Source organism: Glossina fuscipes, unplaced genomic scaffold, assembly GCF_014805625.2.
Source record: "Glossina fuscipes isolate IAEA_lab_2018 unplaced genomic scaffold, Yale_Gfus_2 2, whole genome shotgun sequence".
NCBI classification, from domain to species: domain Eukaryota; kingdom Metazoa; phylum Arthropoda; class Insecta; order Diptera; family Glossinidae; genus Glossina; species Glossina fuscipes.
The window spans coordinates 7783413-7796266 of NW_023998416.1; the positions used below are offsets into that span (position 1 = coordinate 7783413).

The 12854-nt window shown below is 33.0% G+C and overlaps 1 protein-coding gene across 1 annotated transcript in view; it reads left to right on the plus strand.

The window, feature by feature from the left end:
• LOC119632874 (discoidin domain-containing receptor 2) overlaps nt 1–4463 on the plus strand; it is a gene marked incomplete at its 5' end in the record, with an annotated part of 216597 nt that extends 212134 nt beyond the window's left edge. The window contains 2 exons of the mRNA XM_038026018.1: nt 2376–2525; nt 4262–4463. Of these exons, the coding sequence (XP_037881946.1) occupies nt 2376–2525; nt 4262–4420 (309 nt within the window). The remainder of the gene's footprint in view (nt 1–2375; nt 2526–4261) is intronic.
• Nucleotides 4464–12854: the final 8391 nt, after the last annotated feature.

Consider the following 12854-nt stretch of genomic DNA (forward strand, 5'->3'; position numbering starts at 1 on the left):
GAAGAAGTTGTCCGAAACTATCCAAACCGTTTTCAATAGCGTTCGCTGTTAAGTCCAACACATGTCGGGGAACCAGAGTCCATCAAAATTTCTCAGGAATTGCAGCTTGTTGATTGAATAAATCAAGCCGGACAGATGGACAGACAGACGGATAAACTTAGATCGATTGAGAAGGGCATTTAGAAAGTGATTCTGAATATATAGGCATAATAAAAAATGCGTCTATCTCAACCCTTTCTGAGTGTTGCCTACACCCGCACAAACTCAATATACCTTTTTGCCTACCCACATCACTTGCAGTTGATAGGAAAATTGTAAAAAAATGTTGAAATTTATCATTTAAAGCATTGTACGGCTTACGTTCCCCACTTTTTCCCATATCGCAATAGTGATCAGAAGTTGCAAAGTCTAGTCAATAAGAAGAACGGCGAACAAATCGCACTTCAGTGCTGTTAACTTTTCCTCGGAGATTGTTACGTACGAGACCGAACGTAAGTTCAAGTTGAAAAATCATCTTATCAATACAAAGCGGCCGTTTGTATACTAAGGCTCCGAACATTTGCGTCGGCTGTTTTCAGTAAAGTTCTTTAGTTACAGTTCTGAGCCCCTCTGATCTCTACATGTTATGAGCATAAGCTATATGAATATGAATATTTGACTATACGCTGAATATTGATTTTTTTACCCGCTTGTACCATTATTTTTTTCATTATACAGTCACAATAGAATACAAGAAATCTTTCCTCTTTGTGGAATAAACCTGAAGTTATATGTACATTGAAAACATGGACGTAAAGCGGCCCCAGCGCAACTCTAAACAAAATGACATTGGTCAGGCGTCTAGCCAAAATAAAATTAATAGAACCTTGTAGTACAATGAAAAAATTAATTAAATGAAGTGCTTCTCGTAAACGATATCTCGCACATCAAATTGTTGATAATGTTGCTGGGTATCTACGACAAATGGCGAAAGTCAAAAACATAGCTAAATGAATGCTAGAAGATATGCAAGGCATAAAATGTAAGGATCGTTTAAGCCTTAGAAAGTTGATTTGGGTGATGAACATAATTTATTATTCCCTTCATAACTTTCTGACTGATATTTTCTGAATTAGAATAGCACCTTTATCCGAAAATTTAACCAATCTCCTCAAATAAGCATCGCCATTGCGCTTCTAAGGCCAATTTTACCATTTTGAAGCTGATGTCTTGGATTCGGAATAAGCTAAAGACGAGCTTCGACGAGTAACTAGCGGAGAATTGCACCGCATACTGGTGCAGTTGTATTGTATGCTTCACCGCATAGGTCCAAACCGATAAATTTTAATTAACTCCGATTATTATTTTCACTTAACGATTCCGGATACTTCTCATAGGTTTACATCTTTTGTAGACAAGGTTTTGATATTTTTCAAAATTTATCTGTGAAACTGCCATTTAGGCATTTTTAATAATTACAGTTGCGCGTGAACGGTCAGATAAATGTTTAAAAACACTCACGTGAAGCCATCGAGCAGCTCAAGCCGTTTTAAAAAGTGACAAGTGAAAATCTAATAGATATAAACATAATGGCGGATCAATCTATCTACATCCCCCACACATTAATTGTGAATTAAGTAATTTAAAGAACGACAACCTTATAAAATAAGTTATATTTTTGTATATTATATCACTTGTGGTACAAGGGTGCGTTAAGTTTGTGTGTATTAACATGATATCCAGAAAAACTTAAGATATACCCGCCTTTTAATATATTGATCAATACTGCAACACTTTGTGAGTCTGATCTAAGCAGGTGTGTCGGTCCGTCCAGCTAATGTCTGTTCTTGAATTTTTCTGTTCAGGCATGGGATATTTTGATGAAGTTTGACACACCAACCTGTTTTCGCCGAAGTACAATTGTTCTAGAAAATGGTTCGAAATGGACCACTTTTCCGACCACTTCTCGTACAACGTGTTGCTTTGAAAAGTCGTGGGGCAAGGTAATCTCCTGGTGGTCCATGAATAATGATAATGTTTTCTCTTGTTTTGAAAATAAGTTCTATAAAGAACTGTACTGGGCGAAGAGGTGTAGTATATGTAATGGTTTTACCTTTTATATATAACCCGTTAACATACTAACCGAAATTTTTGGATCTTTCTCGGGTTTATTAAAGATTCTAAAAATTCGATTTACTGCGCAGTTAGGGTCAATTGTCAAACTTGCTCTAACACCGCCGTAACATACTAACAAATTTTTACTTCAGTTCAGGCGAACCTATGCGATTTTAAAATGGCGAATTACCTTTATTTCATTTATTTATTTAAAAATTTTCATCATTCTTTTTTTTTTTTATTTATTGTGACTAAAATGATTTTTTCTGTTTAATTTTCAGGGTAAATTTACGTCAAAATCGGATGTTTGGTCATTTGCAGTTACCTTATGGGAAATTTTAACGTTCGCCCGCGAGCAACCATATGAATATTTAACGAACGCTAAAGTTATTGAAAATATTGGTCATATGTATCGTGATAATAATCAATACGTAAGTTTTAATTCGATAGGACAATAAAACCATAAAAATCGATCAACAAAATGATTAAGTGAGAAAAACAACTGTTCATGTAATGCCACTAAGGATGCAGCTATAGGTGTTGCGAGGTAATTTTGCTACGAGTACTATTTGTCCGCTGCTTCCCAGCTTTCAAACCAAAATGTGATGAGGCCTGGTTTTCACTCTACACAGAAACCAAAACAAAAAAAGTTCCGGCACTGTCAAGCCCATAAAAGATCTCCCGGGCAGACTTTGTAAGGTTCTGGGCGATGATTAAAGATCCATGTACTTCAGCGTAGTTAATAAACTACACGAAACGTTTATAGTTTGAAAACCGTTCGTATGAATTCTATATTTAACGAACAACGTAAGGTTAAATTTATTTGCCAATTAGCGACCCTATATACTTCAATAGAAATTCGTAGATAAATATTCACAAATTTTTGCCATGTGACAGATTCAACTCTCTATACTCCACTTGGGTTAAAATTTTCCGTAGGTATGTGGTGCCCAGAAGGGATTAAAATGGACCCGTCATTTATTATAACGGTTCAAAATCATTTCCTGAACCGATTTAAGTTTGTCTGTCCGTACGCCCAGCTCACGTGAGTCCATGTATATTTGTATTCAATCTACAATTTGTTTACAATCTACAAATCACACCTTATTTCTCTTTTACATTCATTCTGGGTATAGCGATTTTTTTTTTTATAAAAATTCTTATATAAGAAAAATTTCCAAAGTCTTCGCCAATAATATTTCGAAGTTTTAGATTTAAAAAATCTGAATCCAATGGACTAATTTTTGGGACCCTCTCTTGTACAATTGTTCCTACGAAAAGTGTTTGTTTATATGGCGGAAAGAGCTCATTTTTTCCTGGTTATTTCTTATTGTGAAGACGGTAAATTGATACTTGCAGCCAAGAAACCACAGTGAAAAACTGATTCCGAATTCAAATTACATGTACAGTTGTTGGGTCAATTATGTTAAAACTATTTCGTACTTCTTTCTATACCCATCACAGAAGGATGAGGGGGATGATAGTGATTTTAGAACACCTACAAAGTATATATGAATGATTAGCATGAAATTTCGAATCGATTTAAGCATGCCCGTCTGTCTGTCTGTCCATCTGTGTAACGTGTACACATTCTCTTGGCCACACAAATGAAGCGACCGCCTTCGAATTTAACAGAAACATTGAGAGTTATTTCCCGCGAGTTGGCGTTAAAAATGGGCCAAAGGGACAAAAAAGCTACGGCAGATAAATCTGAACATACATATAATGCGCGAAAATTTGAACATATATTTCATGGGCAATGCTGCCAACTTCAAATTCAGAGCACATCTGTTCGTTTGGCCACCTGCCCACCTTCTCATCTTCTTAATGTTTGAGATAAACATTCTCCCGTTTGCCACAAGAAAGGTATCGCTTAGAAATTTGTAAAAGAATTTGAAAATAACCTGAACCGGTCAAAAGAAAGATCGCCAACGCCCATATGCTTATGCAAAACAAAAAAAAATGTGAACGCCTTTTTTTCCCGTGTTTTGCTTGTTACTCAAATTTCTCCCCTTTTGTTCTGGAAATAGAAAATTTAGTTCTTTCCTATTTTTATAATCTTTTTTAGGGCAATGTTGATGGGTATAAAAGATTCGGTCGCGACTAAATATAATTTTCATACTTATTTTTGTTATACTTAATACAATTAATAAAAATTTTTCTTTAGGAATTGCTTATCATACCAGTGAATTGTCCACGTGAAATCTACGATTTGATGTGCGAGTGCTGGCAACGTAATGAAGCTAATCGTCCCAATTTTCGGGAAATTCACTTGTTTTTACAAAGGAAAAATTTAGGTTTTAAACCGACACTAATGACATATTAAATAAATCATAAAAAAATAATAATAAAAAAAAAAAAAGTAAAAAAAAAAACAATTAACAATTTGTCTAATAAAAGTAAATAAATATGAGAAAAAAAAAAGTTTTGAAAACTAAAAGCGAATTTATAAACAAAAAAAAAAGAAAAAAACAAAAAATAAAACAAAGAAAAATTACAAAAAAATATCAATTATTTAAGTTGAAAATAAAAAACTAAAAGAAGAAAACCTTTTTAAAAATTTTACCTCTAAGCTTCTCACTCAGAAATTGTAAAGAAACAAAAAAAAAAGTCTTTATGCTTAAACCATTTTGTATATATTTTAAAAGAACAAATTTAATTTTAATTTCTGCCGATATTTAATAAGCAAAGGAAATGAAAATGAAAATAAAAAATATCTAAAATCCTAAATATATATATATACATATATATATATATATATATTTTAGAAGTATGTTTGTGTATGTGTACCTTCCTCCTATTGACCTGTTACCAGTCATTAACTATAATAAAACTCATAAAAAGCAATTATATATATATATATATATATAAATATATATATAAATTATTTCTTTCAATTTAATGTTTAAAAAATTTAAAAGAGAAATAATAATAAATATAAATATAACAAAATCACAAAAGAAAAAAAAAAAAAAACAACTTGATCCCTAACCTGCACACGAAAAAAGTTCTTTCGACAATAACTATTCTCAATTCTCGAACTATTCGCGTACTTAATCTAAAAAAAAGAAAAAAAATATTTTACACTCACTACCAAAGTTTTGTCCTTCCGTTTATCGTATCCAAAAATACGCGCAACAAATTGCATAAAATATTAATTCTAAAAGTAGATGCGTTCGCTCTGCTCATCCAGGTGTCAAATCAACGGAACATTGTACATTCAGAAGTTAACTATCGAATTCCATGACCTATATACAGCTGCAAAGAGAAAATCTATATAAAAGCATCACTTTTTTCCATTCCCTAAAATTTAGAAAGCTATCGCAAACGCAGAAACCGATATACTCCGTGTACGAAGAAAAAGCCGTAAGCGGAAGGGCAGGGTTAGCGGTTTTATAATTCGATAAGTGACTACTACTGCCAAGCAAATGAGAGCTATAACCGAATATGACCCGTATTTGACATTGAACGTAACCCCAATATTTACTGATTAAATTTTATTCGTTACGCCTACACTACTAGACTGCTGTTGGTACACGTTATATAAAGCTTGTGCAGATGTGCGCAATAAGCAGAAGGGCTTGATTTAAAGGCACTGTTTTTTATACCAATCGACTCAGCATCACTTTCTAAATCGATTTGAGTTTGTCTGTCCGTCTGTCCTTTTTGTTTTCTTTTGTTCGACCCACGGACCGTAATTTTTGGGACATTTTAATGAAATTTAATATACTGAGGTGCTTTGCTTCAAACGCAAATGCTATTGAAAACTGTTCGGATCGGCCCACTTTTTTGAGCACTTTCCGTACGACACCTTAGGCATTGTGACTGTAGACTAGTATAAGGTATTCAATGATGGACTGTGAATTTTGTTGCGTGCGTAATCAAGCATTGCGTACTCGTGAGATCGATTTTGAATTGACTTGAACAAGTCCACGCATCCGATAATCTGTTATTAGAAATTTTATTATCAAATATTTGAAGAAAAAACTCAACCAAACCCAGTACTGCTTAACTAAAGACCAGTTTTAGAAATTAGTAAGTACGATCCACGTGCATGATCCCTTAGATCTACTATACTAAATATGGATCTTTTAGGTCCTTTACACTGCCCGAAACTGAAAAAGCTGGAACACGGAATAACGAGGATAAGAGTCAAAATTTGCGGCAAATACCATTAGCATATAGTAGAACCATTGGGAAGAGCCGCGCACTGAACAAAAACTGAATCGATATGCTAATGTACTAAAAAAATTTAATTACAATTTTGCTTCTGTATATGCTTAAGGTAGTGGGTACATAGAGTTCGCCCCAAGGCGAACATTATTCTCATATTTGTTCTTGTTTTTTTCCAAGTATTTTTCGGGTGCCTTTTTTTACGTTGAAGTATTTTGTTTTTTCCTTTTTTTTTAATTTAACTTTTCATCTATTTTCAGTATAAGTCCTATTGTATAATAAGCTTTGTCTTCAAAGTAAAGGTTTCGCTGAAAAGAAAAACAAAAAAAAAAGTTCATCATAAAGAAAATGTATAAAAAGGAAATTTAAAAAAAAAAAACTTTTTATGTATAAATTATTCATTATTCATTTCGCTTAAAAGCAAAAAATAAAAATCTTTAACGTAATGATTAGAAAAATGTGAAACAGATTCTAAATATAAGTATATTGGGAAAATTAAAATATTTTTTGCTAAAAAAACTTTAAACATGTTTTAGAAAATATGCAAAAAAAAGGCTTAAAAATTGAAAAAAATATTAACTTTATGTATAAAAACAAATAAAAATTCGCCCACGGGAGAATATCGATTATCCATCATCTCGAGTCCAATAGATTTGCAAAATTCATATAAAGAATGATTTCGGAGAAGCAATGCGTAAAACTACTGCCTTTCTCTGCCTATCATGTCAGCGCATTGTTTCTGCGGTAAAATGTCTGAATAGTTTCTGAAAACTTTTCCGTTATCGTACCATATGAACTCGGCTCGGCTCGGCTCCGGGTCCCTTAAGCCAACTATTCCAATACATAATAGAACGAAATAAAAACTGTTGGTGGATAAAGAAAGCAAATAAAACATTCATAGTCGATTAGCATCCGCTGTTAATTACTCCACACTATCATTAAGAGTAAAACATTTACGGGGATTGTCTGATAAGTATTTATGTTAGGATACGGATACTACTTTTAAAGTTTATACAATGATCTACTTTTAAAAACTTGAAACATTCAATATTAATTGCATTCCATAGTTTGCGAGTTTCTTTACTTAAACCGAGGAATTTTTATCCCTTCGTTGTTAAAAAAGGAGATAAACCTTAACCTAGAACAGCAGTGAATAGTATAATAGACTATGTGGAAGTTGCCAGGGCCTGCAGAAGATCACATCACTCAGTCACTTTTTACACTGTTGCAAGTCGACTGACATTAGTAGATCGTGCTGTCTTCGATGATTTTGTGAATCTCTTCCTTCTCGCACCTGCTCAAGGCAAACCCAAGCACACACGTTAGCGCAATGGGATTATTTTTGGTATCTTCCCTGACCAAAATTAACTTAATAATAAAATATGTGCCATTTCGCTAATTGCAAACCCTGATGCTTAGCTAAGCCATTTGCCCCTAATACCGTTGCAGTATTCTCTTCGGTTTTACAAACTACCACCATGCTTAACATAACCTAATTCCAATATATAGTTTTTCAACTTGCGGCCATTACGAAGAACTGGAAAGTTTTACTCAATCGCTTCCACTAGATTCTAGATTTCTAACTTGAAATTGTTTGGTTTTCTAATGTTTGCATATGAAAAATTTATAATCATGTTCTAGCGTTGTGACCATTTACTTACTAATCGTAGGATAGCACATCGTGTTCAAATTTTATATTCCGATGTTACAGTAAAACCCTTCCATATAAAGTTTGATATAAAACTAGGTAATTAAATCGCGAAAACTTGAAAAAGCCTCTGACTGCGTTATAAATTTGGAATTGTCTGTGATATTACTCACAAAGCCAACGAGAAAAAGATAGAAGGCGACAACTGAAATTTGAATGCGTCAATCGACTAAATTGTCGCGTTCAGAAAATCCGCGTATGCTGAATGCGTCCAACGCAACGTGCCAAAGTTTGACGTGTCGCTATCGCAGGCTTAAATCGATTGACCTAGAAGACACTTGGTCTCAATAAAACGGGCGTGACATATAGGATGGGTAAAGCGGGTCCTAAATGATCAATATAACTTGTTTAAAACAACAAAAATAACTTCTGCGACTAAAAGCAAGATTAGCATTAGCAACCAAGGACTAAATGGTTAGTATAGTCGGGGGTTCTCTCATACAAAATTATGGCAGGGTGTAGAATAGTTTAAGGTATAACATTAGCCCGTCCGGTAAGAAAGTTTCAATCGTCCACCTGTTTCCGATAGGGTTTCCTCATATGTATTTCTTGAGTGTAACCGTTTGTGAAGTGTTTGTTGGATAAAAAGTGGAACCGACCCTCAATTACTGCCGAACTAGCTAGCTTTACAACGACACATGCGTGGCCTGTTGACTAAATATATTGCTTTCTGTTACGCTGTTATACCGGGTACAATTCCTCGAATATTGAATCTTACAAACCCATTAGATCGACACTGTAATATAGCCAAGACGAATTCTTGCAAATCTTTGAGGTTGAATTTCTCGATTTTGTTTGTGATATATACGTAATGGTAGAACGGCATTAGGATTAAGGTGAGGGTAGTTTGAATTGTGGTCATATTGACTTTTTTAGTTCATTTTCTCTTTATCTCTTTACTTTCTTTTAACATATTTTTGAAGGTCAACATTTTCCCTTATATCATTTCCCTTGTTAATGTTGCCGAAGCGTGAGATTCGTAATTTAAAAGCAATATTTAAATCTTCAATTGATATCTTCAGACCGTTTTAAAATCCTTATCCATAGCAAACAAAACGAAGGATCCCCACTAATAAATAGTAAATAAATGAGATATCAAGCATGCATCTGAGATGTTTAGGAAGTTAGTACACTTTCTCTGTAGAGATCTTTGTTAGCAGTTAAGACTTACATTTTTATGTAGACGCGTAAAAATTTTCTCGACGCCATAAAAACTTGAACATTAAATAAGAAACTTTTGACAATGTGTTAGTAAACTTTTCACCTAATTAATATATATACGGATATATATGGCGAACGGTTAAACATGTATACTTATTATACATTCCTCGTGTATGTTCTATTAAGATATTGTTTGTTTCACTTACAACGACTATTGAAATTTATGTTTTTTCATTCTAATAATTATTTGCTTGTTATGTGTACATAAAATCCTCTGGCCTGAATATTCATACTTTAATAAATCATTGTTATTTCTTACTTAAATTGAATTGAATAATATAAAGTAATAAAGTGTATTTATCACTTGTACTTATTATTATCTGCATCATCAACATCATCATCATCATCATAATCATTATTATTACGAATATTATTATAATTATAGGGTCATCAAATAAATGCTTCTTTTTTTCTTTTTTTTTATTTGTAAGAAAAGCTAAACGGTAAAAGATATTAACGTTAATTTTCTTGTATATATTTATTTAAGGATTGGTTCATATCATTATAGCTCCACACCTCTTGTGATATAAAGGGGCAAAAGTGCTTAAGATCGACAAAGCTTCTATTATACCGATAGTTTCCCGGTCATTTTTTGAATCCAACTAATCGTGTCTGTCCGTCCGTCCCACTGATGTTTGTCCATGTAAATTTATGTTCAAGCTGTAGATCGCAGTTTTATGCTATATTTTCATGATATTTGGTTCACTAACGTGCTTTGATCCAAAAGCGAACGCTATTGAAAATAGCTTGGTTCGGTCTACTTTTTCGACCATTACCCATACAACGCTCCAACTTGAAGACTCAGTAAATGGAAAATAATGGCAATTTTCAAAATTTCTTAACAAAACTCATTCTGTAATAGGGCTTGGACAATTTTGGTTTGGCTGGGGCAATTTTTTGAACCACCTCTCATATAACCGTTCTTACGGAAACTGATCCTTTATACAGTAGGAAGATATAATTTTTCATATTTTATGGTCAAAATTAGTATCGTAAATTCATATAGAAATCAACTTTGCCGAATTTGGACTATTTGGTCTATTTTTTAAACACCACCGCATACAAGGATTAACCTAATATGTGGGCTTTTATGCGGGCAATAATGTGTAACTTTTGATATGTTATTATCAAAAGAAGTGAATAACTGTATTATGCGAAGTATAGTAGGGTATCTACTTCATGCCAGATCAGATCACTAACCATGTCTCTATAGCGTTCTACACTGAAGGTAACTGCAATGCGATTTTCACGTTCAAAAGTGATATTTTCAGCCGACAAACAACACCTGAAAGTTAGTTTTGTACAAATAAAAGTCCTTTACGAACTTGAAGTAGGGCAATAATCCTTATTTAAAGCTAAATACCACTTGAATGAAACATAACCGTAGGCTCATGGGTAAGCTTTAACCATTTCTATGCGGTGTAAGCAACTAAGCCAGGATCCAAGCAATATGCTGTAAAACACTGTAAGCCAAATATCGTTTAGAAGTGTGTGGGTTGGTTATGTTTACTTTCGGAACTGCAAAACGGATGACCCTATATTATAAGCACAATCATTGTTTGAATGAAAGCAATGTTTATGAAAGAGTCTTTATTGTTTTATAATTTCACAGTTACTTAACTACAAATAAACATGTATTGAAAAATAAAATGACAACATAAACAACAATAGCAATAATATTAATTTTAACAAAAGCATTTAAGTGTCATATGTCAAATGTATGTAAATTAATTCATTTATTTTAGTGTATGCAGATATGCGCACGTATGTAACTATGATATTTTTTTATTTTTTTTTTATTTTTTTTTTGGATCAATTTTTTTTTGTTTTTTTTTTTGCTACACTTCTTTCCAAATACTTGTGACTGAAATTAATTAATTATTTAATACTGCATTGACAGGCACACATACACACACGCACACGCACACATAGACACAAACACACAGCTCTATATACAACGCATTCAATTTTTCGATTGCATTCGTAAAATCTTTACCAAGAATACATAAAAAACATAATATTTATAATTACCTACATTTACATACATATTGAATTCAATTTGGGGAAAGAAAGCAAACCAAACTAAAAGAAAAAAGAAAAACACATGAAAAATAAAGCACAAAAGCAACAATCAACGTATGAGAAAAAAATAAACATACAAAAATAAACTCAACTAACTAAACTCAGTAAAAATGATAAAAAATTGAAAAAAACCTTAAAAAGAAGAAGAAGAAAAATTGAACAACAAAGACAAAAAAAAAAAAAAGAGAAAGGAATCGAACAACAAAATCAATAACAACTACAATATACCGAATGGGTATACAGAAACAAAAAATTTGAAAAATGATTATGAATATCACATAAGTCATTGAAAAAACTTGAAATCAAAAAGTTTTTAAAAATAATAAAAATCGAAGGAAAAAAAAATCCTCTCAGACAATTGTCTTATTTCAAAAGGTTTTGGCCTGCGTGTAGGGTAATTTAAAATTCTCTTAATATTATTGGTTATCGTAGAAGTCTTGAGAATTACAAAATAATGCAAGAAGTTAAACAACACTGTAAGTATTTTAAAAAGACACGAGATATTTCAAATATAAAAAATAAAATAATTATATTCGGCTATGACCGAATCTTTTGTACCCATCAACTAAATTTTCATACTCTATAACCGTAGGTGGGTGTGGATGACGTTCAAATTTTTATCGTGCATGTGTTGTATTGTAGGAGTAAGAAGCAGAACATACAACAAGTGGAGGTTTTCTTATTTTTTTATTGCATTGTAGGCGTGTCCTTTGACTTTGACTTTGAGTAATTTCCAAATTCTTTTGCAAATTTGTGGACGATCGCTTCGTTTTTGCGAACGGACGAATGTTTACGGAAGATACTACCCAGTTGCGCAAACGGACAGATGGACATGCTTAAGTGTATTCCGAATTTATAGACTTTTGCTTGTTATAAAGTTTTTACAAAAAAAATTATATTTGCATACATTGTGATATTGAGTAGGCGTAATGAATTCTTCCCATTTTTGTTCGAGTACTGCAGCATCGCTGTTCAAAATTTTTGTAAACTTATCTGCTGTAATTTATGAGTGGTGAGCAAAATACCAATGTTTTATTCCTTTGGAACTGTAGGCTTGTCTTTCCATCGAGTTGTCATGGTTTCAATATCAAGGGGCGTACAAAAATTTCCAGTGCTTTTGGTAAATATGTAGCCGTTACCATTACATAAACGGACAGACGTACATGTTTGAATCAATTCAGAATTTGATGCTGATCAAGAATATATATACTCTGTAGGTTGCGTGAAGCTTACTTCTGAGCGTGTCTCAGATTTTAACACACATCCCCCCCCCCCCCCTCTCCCCCTCATCCTTCGGTGATGGACCCATGGACTATGACTTTCGAAAATAAGTCTTTATAAGTACAGTAGTTAAGAAAGTGATGCCGAACCACATCAGTGCATCAAATTTTGTTAAAACATCTCAAAAATTGCGGCCTGTATGTTGCATACAAGAAAACAAAACGGACATACGGACAAACGGATGGACAAACTTAAATCGATTCGGAAGGTCGTTCCGTACATGCGCAAAAAATTAATATATCCTTGTACTATAAATGGTGTATGGTATAAAAATCTTTCAACTGACCACAAAGGA